The following is a 13,532-nucleotide window of genomic DNA, read 5'->3' on the forward strand; positions in this document are numbered from 1 at the left end:
AGAAGCAAGCATTTCTCCTTGCCAAGCTCTATTAGCAGGCCCAGTGGATATTAGGAGAATAACTGGATGTGAAGCTCGGTTGGACCCGGGTTGTTGGCGTCCGGGGTCCATCATAGCAGCTGTGACCGAGGAATAGGATTTACAGAGCGCCTGCCAAGTGGCATGAAACTGGTGGAGAAAAGAGGAGAAAGATCTGGAGGGGCAAACCCTAAAAGTGGAATGGGATTTACATGGGGGGAGGGTTTGGTCTGGGTGAGGCTAATGAGTGTTGTCCCATGCTTCCAGCTAATGGAAAAGTAAATTAGGCAGTCCATCTGTCAGGCTGCTCTCTGCCCGATCTCAGCAGGGTTTTCATGGGAGACTTGGAGACGAGATTTGGCCCGAACTCACTCTGGAGCTCTGTAGTCTGTTTTCAAAGTCTTTCCTCCTCTGAGATGCCCTGCATCCATATGTGCAAATGTGTGTGTGTGTGTGAGCACAAGCCGGGCTTGATTAAGTGTATATGGGTAAAGAAGAGGGCCAGCAGGGGCTTAAATCCAGCCTTTCTCTCTGCCTGCGGGAGCCCTGACAAGCGAGTGAGAACTGGAGGTGGGAATTTCACAGAGCAGCCGCTGAACTATAACAAACTGTGGAGTGTTAAAAAGGCCGCAGCCACAATCTCGCCACAAACGCCAAGAGACGTCTACCAGCATTAGAAGAGCCTTGTCGAACCATGAATGGTCTTACTGTAATGAAACCAAGTGGCACCAGTGCAAGTGTTTTATAGACCACTATGAAGCCAACCAGTTTACTCTTTACTGGGGGGCAGGGGATAATCAGTGGACTGTTGCAGCAAGGGACAGTAATTTCCCCTCCGTCTCCGTCCACACAGACTCTAATCTGTTGTTGAGCTCCTCTGTAACGCCTCTCTCCAATCTCAAGTCAGGTCACGGTCTCCGGCTAATTACGGTTTAGCTGAATTTGTCCGGCTTTTATGTCAATCAATAGCGGTAATGCATAGATGTTAAATGACCGCATGGGCAAAGTACAGAAGTAAATGGCTTCTGGTTGCTTGGTTGTTGTGGATGTTCCCAACTTACTTCCTGTAACCCGATAACCCCCGGGCCTGTCTTCAACCAGCGCTCTGCTGAATTATTCATGTGACACCGCAGACCTCTGTCTGACACACGCCTTCGTGTTTGTGTGCAAACAGTGACTTTGCATGCGTGGACGCAGAGGCTCAATGCACGACATGCAACAGTCTGTGTTCATGACAACACACACGCTCACAGGCTACTGCTTATCACAGAGCAAAGTCGGCACTGTTATGTCAACTAATAGTGTTAATAGCAACAGAATGTGTAATTGCACAGGAAGGAAGTGGTTGTGCTGTAGGAAAGGCATGTGAAGTGCAACAGAATATATTCCTGTTAACAGCAGGTAAAAAAGATGTGGCTGAAAGAGGAACCATATAAAAGTAGAAGTAATATCGAGATACGGCCAAACATATTTTAAGATTAAAGAAAGTACAACACATATTGTTTATACTTTCTTAGATACTTTTGTATCTAAGTTCATTCTTGACAATGGGAAACAGCAGTTGAGAAAAACAATCTCACCACAGTATCCATTTAGTGGCTGTTCTGGGGCTTTCGATTATATCACATGATCGTTATCAGAATCTATTTTTGAACCTCAGCTTTAAAAACCACCATGAACAGGAATAAAGTGCTGAGGGGAAAAAGGAAATGTGAACATCTATAATTCTATGATAACCAGGCAAACTCGGTCTGCTGATGAAGATTGTGTGATATAACTGAAAGCTCCAGAACAGCCACTAAATGGACCTGGTGGTGAGGTTTTTTGTTGTTTCCCTACTCTGACGAGACAGAACGCAACAGAGGAGCTGCTCTGCAGAACATATGTGCACTATAATGTACTGTATATGTATTTCAAAGATGATAAAAATAGATGTGACAGCAGCTCCAAACAGCTACATCAACTCTTATGAGTGCGGCTTCTCCAGTCATCACTTAGAGACGTCTGTGCTAAATAAAAACACGGTGTGTACTAAAACCTGCGTGTATCAGTGTATCACGGAGCCAAACCAGTTTAACAGTTTTTCGCTAACCGTGCAGAGACCATATGTTTCTCCCTGCAGGCTCGCGCCCGCTTTAGCTCCAGACTTTTGTTCTTGGTTTAACCTTGCCCTAAAGGTTATCTAAGTGTTTTAGTTGAATTGCAAATACCGGTTTAGGTAGTGCGATATCCTGTCTCAGTGGGCACACTGGCACCAGATGGTCTGTGTGTGTCTAGATATGCCTGTAGTTACTGACTTTAGTCTGGCACCTTTTTCCTGTTTCTTTTTTGCCTATTAGAAACAATCTGTTTGTGTGAAGTTCTTTTAAAAACCAACTTTGCTGTTGTGACTCACATACAGCAGACACACTTTTCTCCTGACCCCCCAACCTGACATCAAATCCCACGCTCATTTGTTAAAGCTGCCGTGGGAAACTTTTTTTTTTTTAGCATTTTTTAAAAATCCCACTTAATAACATTCTCATTTGGTCCTGGGATATATCCATAAATCAACTTGGACTCATTGCTGGTAAGAAAACTAGGTCTGCACGTGCTCCGGAGGCACACGGTGTCTCCTTGCTTTCAGAAAAGCAGTGATACCTAAATTGAAGCACTTCTGAAACTAGTCTCATTAACGTGGTAAGAGAAGCAGGAATACAGTTCCCAACAACACCAGAATATGTACATTAACGATCTCTGTTGAAACACAGTGAGTTAAAACTTAAGCCTAAACTGCTGCTCCAGACTTTGCAACGAGGGATTATGAAGAAAACATTCTCCTGTCGGATTGTAGACGATTTGTATTGGACTTAAACAGCAGAGGCCAATTTTGCATGCGACTTTCTCACACATCAGTAACTTTTGAACCAATATTCTGTAAATTAACCCTTGTACATCAACAGATGCATTTATTTTTTGTGCCCCAAGGTCGGCTTTTTCAACTTTTCGCCAGCAGCGGGGACTACTCCCCGGTGGCTGATGGGCCTTATGCTTCAGGTTGTGCTGCCTCTCGCCTCTGTCGGCTCCCACGGCTCTTCTCCATCTCACTTCTGACACCAATGTAATGCAGGCTAGCTTAAGGAAGGAGAAGCCGGGGACAGAAGTTGCCTTTCTGTGTGCTCCCTGCAGCTGCTTTGATTAGAAAAACACACACGCTGAACACACAACACAATCCCTGCCAATAGCCCTGAACTAAATAAGCTCAGAGGGGAAAATGGGGACCCCACCGAGCGTCTCTCTGCCCCAACACTACAATATGTTTATTACTGCGATCATAGTTAAAGGTGGTCCTCCTTGTGCCCGTGTGGGTCTCTCCATGTACTCTGGCTTCCTCCCACAGGCCAAAGTCGTGCAGGTTAGACTGATTTTGTATTTTGCTCAGTTCCCGTCCAGCAGGCCACATGTTTTTAGGTCTTTTCAGCTTGATTTTCTAGTTTAAAGCATTTGCAATTTTAATAGTTTTTATGTCTCTTTTTAACACTAATCCTGTTTTTAGAATACCAATTCCTTTCTTAGGCTCCATCGGTGAAATTTTGCCTACTTTCTTTTTTACGCTGTATTTGTGGATGTTCTTCTAACATAAGACGCCCCAAACGCCAGGACATTCAAACTTACGGCCTTTGGTAACTGATGTGATTCTGATGTGTCGCTGGTGACTGACTGGGAACCAGTTAGCATAGAAGACTGACATGCAAACACCTCAGGAGAGTCAGACACTGATTCCACGACAAAGTCCTAAAATAATTTCTTTTACATGAATATATTCATTTTCAAACAAGCATATATATGTTGAAATATTCTGTAAAGTCCAAAAATGTCCCCCTCTAACAACAAGGCGCGGTGCCTTGTTGACTCATGACCCCAGATAACGATAACAGTCACTTTATTTCCACTCTCTACGAGGAGACGGGCACATAATCATCAGTGATCTCAATCGTTAAGCTGAGTAATCTACATATGTTACTGTGATTATACTAAGAGCATTATTACATGAATCAAATGTGGTATTTACATGGACACTGCCTTATTAGTCTCAGTCACATCAGAACAATAATTCTGCTGGATGTGCAAATGTAGCCAGTGATGGAGGATGGGTGATGGGTGGTGGATGATCTTGCCTTCTTTCCATTCGCCATGATACTCCTCACCATTGGAGTAGGTGAAGGATCCTCGTGTCAGGGTCATGGGTCCTGCTGGCACACACAACAATACCACACAAAAACCATCATCAGGACCTAGAGCCTTTCACCTGTGGCTCTGACATTCTGACAACCACACACAGAAATGACAAACTAAAAATGTATGTACATTTCATATAAACCAGGCCTTTTTCAGGCATCAAGTAACAAGTTATCTTCCATCTTTTCTGCAGCAGTGGAAGTAAATGAAACCTTGACAAGTGATGCAAACAATTCTTACAGGTTACAACTTCTGTTGATGGCCTACAACAACATATTCTGTCTGTACGAAGGCAGTGTTGGAAATTACTGTTACTACAGCATCTGAAGCATCATCTGGAAGAAGGCCATGAACAAAGGAAGTCAGAGCTTTTCAGGGTTTCATCCTACAGCAGGACAGTGAGCCAAAATAAACACCTCCAGGCTGTGGAGAAGGAAAGGACAAAGACGGCAGAACAGCAGCGAAGGGTCCAGACTTTCTATATGAAGAGTGAAAGCAAAGCAATGTACAGGTGCAACACATCTGTGGGAACTTCTCTAGCAGTGCTGTCTGTCCCACCAGCTGTAGGAGGAACAACACAGGTGTGTTCACCTGTTGACTTACACATGGAGGTGATCTCAAACGTTCGACCAGTAATGTGGGTATGACCCATAACCCCATACCTAGGAAACAATGGGTGCCAGTTTTTTGACACACGTCGTTCACTGCTGCTGTGTGTTACAGTGTTTCCAGTGTATGTTCAAAATATATAATAATATGGGTCCACATACCTTTGAGTGTAATACACCTGGGCAGGTAAGCTAGACAGAATGTACATCTTTGGGGGCCCCCTACTGCTTTATTCATTTACATATTTGCGGTAAAATAACCCCTGTTGTCTCCTGTCTGTTTATCGTAGCGGTTATGACAGTTTTCATGTTCTTTTTTGTTAAACAGCTGTTTGTTGTGCTGCTCTGAGGTGCATGTTTTGAATCAGAGGACACAAGGAGCATCAGAGACACACTTCAACTTCACACTAAGAAGGAAGGCATCAAGGCCCGTTTATCAGGCTGGGTATTTGCTCAGATGCCGTCAGGTGCACTGATAAGACGGGAGGAGTGGTTCCTCCATCTAATGTTGCCACAGTAACGGCGCCCCGGTGCCTTTCATCCTGCCGGCATGACGCTGCTCCGTAACACATACGTACACACACCGAGCAGGCCTGGACAAATAAAATAACGATTTACCTGTTTTATTAAAGAGCAACTCGATCCTACATCACTGTAAACAAAGCGGCAGTTGAGGATTTCTGCTCTTCCCAGCGACTAGTTATCCTTTTCCGTGGATGCTGGTTTCCTGGCAGAGCTGCCTCAGCGTCTTTGCAAAGTGCCGCGCTGTGATTGGCTGTTTATCTGCCACATGGAGTCAAGGCGTTTTCTTATTGGCTGATCCTACCTGCTGGCCAGCCCTCCAAGGGACCCATCTTTGTCGAGGGCAACGGGTTCATGGTCTTAATTAGCCGGAGTGCTTCTCCCTTACTGCGTGTGCCCTTGTGTTTTTATGCGTTGTCCATCGTCTCTGTAGCGAGACCCCCCCCCCCGTTTTTGGGGTTCGTCCCTTTTTTATGGAACTTGATTTATTGTACTCCTTATGTGTTGAGGGTTTGTCAAATAAGATGATATAAATTGAAAGGCAATAAGGATTTAATTCAATAAAAATCTAAGAATAATAAAAAAGAAAGCAAAACAAAAAAGGTGACCTAAACTAGAACCTGGATGTATTACTGTCTTCCTGGAGTTTTTTCAGAAACAGTTGAATGTGGAGCTGAATTGGATGCAAAGCAAACATTTTTTATGAAGCAGACAAAGTAAAGGGTTTCATACACTCGTGAAAAGACAACAGGTGTATGACTGTTCTTCAGAAGTTAAGTATGTTCAGTGTTATTACTGACTAAATTTGTTGATATTAAACTTGATAATGCTTCAGACTCATTTGCATGGAAACAATTTCCAGAGGACTCTCACATGCTCAGGTGTTTTTATGGTGGTGTTTTCTTTGTTTTATTGTGTTGATGTTTCAGATCTTCACTGTTTTGCATGTGTTTTGCTGCTGTGGACATTTGTATTTCACACCTGGCTGTGAACAGACATGTGGGGTGGAGTTATTCAGCTGATTGTGTTCTTTTTGCCCCTGACACATGGCAGGGCCTCTGTTACCACTGTTTGAGCTTGGGGAGTTTAAACTCACACACATTTCAAGCAGATTCCCGTAGCTTTGCACCAGAATTTGGTATTTTTCCTGGCAGCATGGAGAAGTTGCTGGGAAAGTATTAAGATTTCCATGTTGAGAAATGATAACAGTTACAGGTTTGTAATTTCCTGACAATTTCTTAGGATTGTTGCTAGAAAGAACAACAGGTATGTCCCCTCCGGCTGTTGTGCAAAAGTTTCTTTTAGTTAGTGTGTTTATATATGGGTTAATTGTTGGTTACTGGTAGAATATTCATTTAAATAAATACAATGTATGAGAAATTCAAATCATTACATTTTTCTGTATTTTGGGATGGGGAAAGTAGATTTGATCTTACTAAAATCCAGAACATTCTGTATCTTTGGACAGAGGGGTTTGACTAGTTGAAGGTTTAATAATTTGACTAAGGCCATTCAGTAACAACAGACAAGCTAATTAGCCCAAATATATTAATGCATATTATCCGTTTCCTGGTGGAAGCACAGTGATTTTTCAGGCAGCCTCACGTTGTTTACGGTCACACTGTACAACTGTATGCTCTTTTATTATCACAACAGTATTTTATATTTTATAAGTATGTTATTTATTATGTTTTATGTAACTTTTACTATCATTAAAGAGTCTGATTTCCATAAAGACCTCCATGGTCCATGCTACCGCGTTGACAGCTGCTCTCTTAACACACCTATCAAAATTAAACAATGTCTTGTCTTTAAATTCCCGGTGCACCTGCGCCCTTTGACACGCACAGCTTCAAGTCATGGCAAACTCGAACCAGGGGCGCCATGTGCTGTGCCATGCACACCATTAAAACAGACAAACATCCCATTAAACGTCCAGTGACAGCACGTCCTCGCGCAGAGGAGGAGGAGTGGAGGAGGGGGAGCCCTTGGTGGGAGGGACAAATGATGGCTATAGAAAGGGGGATGCTGCAGCCCCGTCCCCCTCATACCTCACTCCACCCAGCCCTAGAATAAAATCCACCGGTGACGTGCGCGCAGGGAAGCACCCAGCACTATGTGCGCGCCCACGGGAGGGGCCGATAGAAAATGGCGAGTCTGTGCAAGAGGCAGCAATGCACGATAGAGAGGCGCGGCTTTCGGCAGGAACTTGACTCTTGGAGGCACAAACTCATTCACTGTGTAGGTAAGCTCATTTGGAATTGTGTGTGTGCGTGTGAGTGGCGTGCCGGAGTGTGCCGGTTACTGCGTGTTTGCCTTTGGTTTTGTGGAGTGTAAAGAGCAGAGAGCCGGGGCAGTAATGTCCAGAGGAAAACCTATAGGTTTCCATGAAGCTGTCATTTTGGTTACGCACGGTTTTCTGGCGCTGGCCGCCTCCCTCTGGACATACCCAAAAATATTCTGCCCTAAGTTGTTGAGGTCATATCGGCCATGTTGTCAGATGTTTCACCTGCGGGTTTGAGTTCGGGACCTGTTGGCTGTGGGCTTATTAAAGGGTTGGGGGCTTTGGAGTCGCGGGTCCTTTTTTTTATACATTATTCCATAGGTGTTTATTTATTGTAAGCAGGACACGTCACGTGTGCAGTTGGAGCTGCGCCTCAGCCAATCAGCTTCCCTGCTACTGGCCGGTCCGTGCCCGCGTGCGCGCCACCGGGTTGAGTATTTGGTGTGGGGGGGAGGGAAATGCGCGCTCTCGGTGTCCAAACCTGACGCCCCCCCCACTGCCCTGGAAATCAGCGTTTGGGAGCGCGCATTGCTGCATTGGGAAAATGTCAGTGAATAATTTTGTGTTTTGGGGGAAGGTGCAGCAGGGGGTCTGCAGGGAGAAAAGCCTCAGTGCTCGCCTGTGAGCCGCGCTTGGTACTTGTTGAAACGCCGCTTTGGGTTGCGGAGGGGAACTCTGCAGCTGAGATGTGTCCTGCAGTTTGCATTAAGATGCACATCTGGTGTGTTTAATGTTGGAGCAGGACAACAGCTGTTACTGAGGGGACAGTTAACAGGCGCGGCCCTGATGTGTCAGTTTTTGTCTTGATGGGAAAACTGACACTCAGTTCTTATCCTTTGCTTTCACTTTAGTTCATGTTGACATATTTAAGATTTTCTCATCCATTCATCCTCCCCCTCCTTCCTCCAATCCTCATTTCTGGTGCATTTCTTACTCTTAATCCGGTTACATCGACCTCTTCCGATGTCAGGGCAAGATTATCATCCACTCTTCCCTCTGGTCTCCTGAACTCTCCAGGCTTTTCTCAGTGGTTTAACGCACCGCAGCAGAGTTGGGATGTTGCAGCTTCACTTGTGGGTTTCTTTTAAATTCTGGTCATGTTTCCGTGCGCCTTCACCTGTCACCAGTTTGGGCTGGTGGGACCTTTTTAGCAAGACAACCTCCTAATGAGGGGATGTAGTGGGAAATTAAAAGGCTGTAATCTCAGATGTTGAGTTTGTGTGATCAACATAAAGTCATAAGTAAACATAATGAGTCTAAACAAAATCCAACAAAAGGCCTTTTCTCTGATGTGTGATGTGAGACCTTGCTCTGAAATTTCAACATGAAAAGGTACATTGTCTCAAAAGTGAGTTTTAACCTATTTTCCGGCTCTACACACTAAAGCTGGTCCCTCCTCCTGCTCCCCACCCTGCCTCCTCCTGCTCCCCCACACAGCAGCCTGATTAGTGCTGTTTTAATGATTAAGTGTGTCACTGGGTTTGAGCTAAAAGCAGCAGAGGAGGATGTTGGTCCCTCCCTACAAGTGTAACGGTTCGGAGAGCTGCAGTTACCGCTAATGAAACGGAGCTTAATTTAAACCTGTGACAACCACTGGAAGGCTGGTTTTCAGAGATCTGAGACTATAAGTCCCTATAGGAATACTATAATGATGCTAAAGTCAATAGAGGTACCATAAGCATGATAAACACACTGAGCTCACTATTATGTGCTTTGAATACATTACCTGCATTATCACAGCGTTTCCACCGGGGAAACAAACTCCACAAAGCAGTGAGCTGACAGTCACTTTGGCTCGATATGCTCTACGTCTGTGTTGTGGCCCGTGTGTGTTAGCTCGGCATGTTTCTTCATTTCTGGTTCGCAGCAGCGGTTTTCTGCACTCAGACTGAAGTCTGACGTGTTGATTTGTTTCAAGGCTCATCAGCTCTGAAACTGTGATAAACCGGAACACTGTAAGAAATGTTTGCTGATCCCAGTGTAAATGTCTTATAGTTTCTCGATTCACCTGAAAAATTGTTCCTGATAAAATGTCAAACAGCCACAACTGACATTTTCAGTCCAAAACCCAAAGACACTGAATAAAGAAAAGCATCAGGCCTTAACAAATGAGATTTGAGCATTTGTTCTTAAAAAATGACTAAAGATGATCAGAGTAGACAGGAGGTAAATACTCTAGTTACTGATCAGTGACCTGAGCGTCGACACCTGAGAAGCTTCCAGACTCCAAAATAAGACACTGTAAGAAAAAAAAAACGGGTTTTTATTCTTCCACAGAAATGTTATTTGACATTTAAAGCCCTCTGTCATGAGTCATACCTTTGTTAGACCTGATGAGTGGTTTAATGAAGGTGGACGTCTTACAGTGCAGGTCACGGTGCCGTGCAGCTCGTTGACACGGCCAGCCTCATCTTTTTGCCATCTGTTGTACAGTAGGGCCTACAAACCGTAGAAAGGTTAACGTTATTAATTGGTAGCAATTACAGCCCAACTGCTGATTCGTTTGGCACATATTCTGGGGAAGGGAGTGCAGCTAATTTGATTGCTGAAAGGTTGTGGCAGCGCCGCAGAGAGACAGACTGTGAGGGGGGTGTGAGTCTGAGTGGCAGATTGCTTTTTTTTTTTTTTTACATCTCGTGTCAACGCTCCTCAGTGGCAGAGCTGCTCCAAACAGTAAGAACGGCACCGGCTGAGTTAGTTTCCAAGTGACCGAGCGACGCTGCCAGCGGTTGTATTATTGCAGCAGTGTGATGGGATCAGGTGTTTAATTCACTGGAATAGACACAAACAGAAAAAGCATGTTTATTTAAATGTCTTAAAACAAGTTCTAATGATATGTTGATAGAAGATAATTTACCCTTCTCTGTATCTCCTGTTCCTAAACCTTAATTGTAACCCTCTGCTGTCCTGTATCAGACCACGAGGCTGCTGTTTGGCAACAGGTCGAACTGTTTTCTGCCTGTACACATTATGTTCTAGCAGATAAACCCATGCCTACCAGCCAGGCTGGTATGGTCAGTAAGACTATTGTTTTCCTTTATTGTTTACCCAGGAAGTCTCTTGAGACACATGATCTGGTGTCGAGTTGCAGCCAGAAGTTTGAAACTCCAATATATCAGTTCATATTATAGAAGGTTAAGGACTCCAGCAGTTATTATTGTGTGAAAATGACATTTTGACCATCATAATTGTCGCTGATTAATTTTCTGTTGACCTGACTTTGATCAATCTATGGATCACACGTAACGGCCACCTGCGACTCTCGTTCTGGTCACGTGACGCGTTGTGCTGGTGCTTTGATCTGCATGTTTCTGGTTTAGGCCTTTTGTTTACAGCTGATTAATGGAGCTGGACAGGAATCATGCTGATTCTGCCAGCGCAGGCATACTGTAGGTTATAAAGACGCCTCCTCCTGTTATGCAGTGCATCATGGTTAACCTGCCGCCATCCATTTGGTTTAGTGTCATTAAATGAACAGATCCCCTGATTTCTCTCTTTCTGTTTATCTGTCTGGTCCCTCGATTATCCAGTGTACTCAAAGTCAAATCCTCGTCTCATCACGTCAACAGAATCCCTCAGGCCTCCGCCACGCCTCCCTCTCAGAGCGGTTGGCTTTTATTTCAGTAATGGACAGATGGACGCCCCTAGAGATCTGCCTGCTACTTTCTCATCTCGCTAATTCTTTTCATGGGCTTTTTGAAAAGCAAAACAAACTGTGGCACATTTATCAGGAGCTGGTGTGGAGAGTGGCAGCGATCCACCCATTAGACCAGCCCCGGTGCCAACACTGTAAATCTCTCCGTGCCCTCTTCATTACACATGCACGCACACGCACCCTCCGCTCGACAGTAATGCATGTATGGAAGTGTGGCGCTATCTCTGGCTGATCTGTGCCAAGTCGAAGCCCCGTGGGAGGAGGGCTGCTCTCTTCGGGCCAGGGTGGGGGTTTTGACTGCAATCTGTGGAAAGGCAAAATACAGTGCACCGCTGGCACCGACTGAACGTCGACAGAAGGTGTGTGTGAACTTCTGCTGAGCGCTGCGCTCGTGTTCGCTGACGTCCTTCCTCGTGTTCAAACACTAAAACTGCCAGAAGAATTCAAGTCACTGTCGTCCTGGTTGTGTGTCTGTTTTCATTTCATCCTCGGAGCCTGAACTCATTTCTGTTTCATCTTGTTTTTGTCAGAAGGGAGACAAATATTTCAGAAAAGAATCTTTTTATTCAGACTGTTAACAGAGCAGAATGTGACTGCTTTAAAAGAACAAGCTACTTTTGAGTCTCATGAGAGGAAGACGGCAGGTGACTTCCTAAAAAACCTAAAGCCTAAAAATGTGTTTGTTCTTTTATCTGAAAACAATTACAGGAGGCATTTGATTGTGTTTTTTTTTTAATCTGCAGCATCTTCAAGAGAAACATATGAGTGTTCAAAGAGTCTGAAACACATTTTTACAATCAGTGAAGAAGATGCTTTGAGGAATTAGACAAAAGTGGCCCCACTATCAGAGTAACTGTATTTAGTCTCCCAGAACAAGAATTTTATTTCATCCTCTTCTGCTTCCCTTCATCTTCAGTCGCTTTCATTTAGAGGTCATAATGTTAATTTACGGATTAATCAAGAGAAAATTAGCCTGCAGCATTTTCATAACAACAAAGTGTCGCTATTAGCAAAAACGTTGAATGCACCTTTTAAAATGCACTTTTTCTTCATCTTCCACAATAAAGAGGAATATTTAGGGGTTTGACGACGACACACTGAACTTCTGATCGATACTTTTGCTATTTTGTGACATTTTTTAGACCAAACGGTTAATCAAGAAAATAATTATCAGATTAATGGATACGGAAATAAAAGTCTGTGTTGAGTTTGACCATAGTGAACTGGAATCACTGTACGTTTTACAGATACTAAACACTGTAATTATTGAATTCGTTGGTTTATTCTGAAAAAACTTGGAGCTCGATGCAGTTTGATCCTGGTTATCTTGTGTCTGAGTCATTATACTTAGACTCTGACAGTGAATCAGAGCCTGGCAGGGTGAGCGGTTGGAATTCACTCCAGAAATAAATACAGACATGTTATAGATTCCATAGATGCACTTTATCATTTCACTATTCCTGGGTTGATACTGTATTTGTCAAGCACTATCGTGGATTTAGCTGCTGGTAACGGCCGATAGGAACTCGGAATGAGGGCTCCTCTGTGTTTGACTGGTTAAAGTCACATGTTTCCATCTGTGTCTGCTGCAGTAACCAGAGTTCTTACTTTTGCTGTTCTGTACTTTCTTTTTATTTTTTAAAGATTTTGCATCTTAGGAAGCAAATTTTCTTTTATTCTTTTTATTATTTATTCTTTTTTTTTTAGTGTATGTTTTACATTGTTGTATTAAAGAAGTGGAATGAAACAGTATATTTGCATCTGTTTTGGGAAATGTAAATTATAAATAGAGAAATTCTGTATTGATCTTTTTATTTGTACAGACAGGGTTTAATTTACACAGATGAATATTGTGGAATCTAGTACATCTTTTAGAAGCAGCTCTTTGCCTTTCTTTCCTTTCCTTCGGGGTTAACAATGACCAGAGTCCTCCATTTCCTTAAACTTGTGCACAGCGGCCTTGACTGCACCTAAAATTTATGTAAGCACTTCTCTGTGTGTGTGTGTGTGTGTGTGTGTGTGTGTGTGTGTGCGTGTGAGTGAGTGAGTGAGTGAGAGAGAGAGTTCCTTTTGTTGAGTGAGCTATACCTGACCTCCTTGGTACAGCTCCCCAGGCGCTGAAGCCACGTGGGCTCATGCACGGTTCGGAGTTTGTGTTTCGAGTACACACACACACACACACACACACACACACACACACAGCGCTGGGGAGGCGTGTCTCGGGTTT

General features: G+C 43.9%; 2 protein-coding genes across 3 annotated transcripts in view; one reads left to right on the forward strand and one right to left on the reverse strand.

Annotated features, from left to right (window-relative positions):
• Window positions 1-5,616, reverse strand: part of LOC109951999 (MORN repeat-containing protein 4-like) — a 13,578-nt gene extending 7,962 nt beyond the window's left edge. The window contains exons 1-2 of one of the 2 annotated variants that reach the window (XM_020586821.1): window positions 5,463-5,616; window positions 4,176-4,247 (exon numbers count right to left, since the gene is read on the reverse strand). In XM_020586821.1, the coding sequence (XP_020442477.1) occupies window positions 4,176-4,242 (67 nt within the window). In that variant the 5' untranslated portion in view covers window positions 4,243-4,247; window positions 5,463-5,616. Of the gene's footprint in view, window positions 1-4,175; window positions 4,251-5,462 lie in introns of both variants that reach the window. The other variant, XM_020586820.1, reaches the window with a different exon arrangement.
• A 1,570-nt stretch (window positions 5,617-7,186) lies between these two features.
• Window positions 7,187-13,532, forward strand: part of lcor (ligand dependent nuclear receptor corepressor) — a 66,877-nt gene continuing 60,531 nt past the window's right edge. Inside the window, exon 1 of the mRNA XM_020586825.1 lies at window positions 7,187-7,611. Coding sequence (XP_020442481.1) covers window positions 7,515-7,611 — 97 coding nt within the window. The 5' untranslated portion in view covers window positions 7,187-7,514. The remainder of the gene's footprint in view (window positions 7,612-13,532) is intronic.

The sequence above is a fragment of the Monopterus albus genome, unplaced genomic scaffold (genome assembly GCF_001952655.1).
Source record: "Monopterus albus unplaced genomic scaffold, M_albus_1.0 scaffold424.1, whole genome shotgun sequence".
In the NCBI taxonomy this organism is placed as follows: Eukaryota; Metazoa; Chordata; class Actinopteri; order Synbranchiformes; family Synbranchidae; genus Monopterus; species Monopterus albus.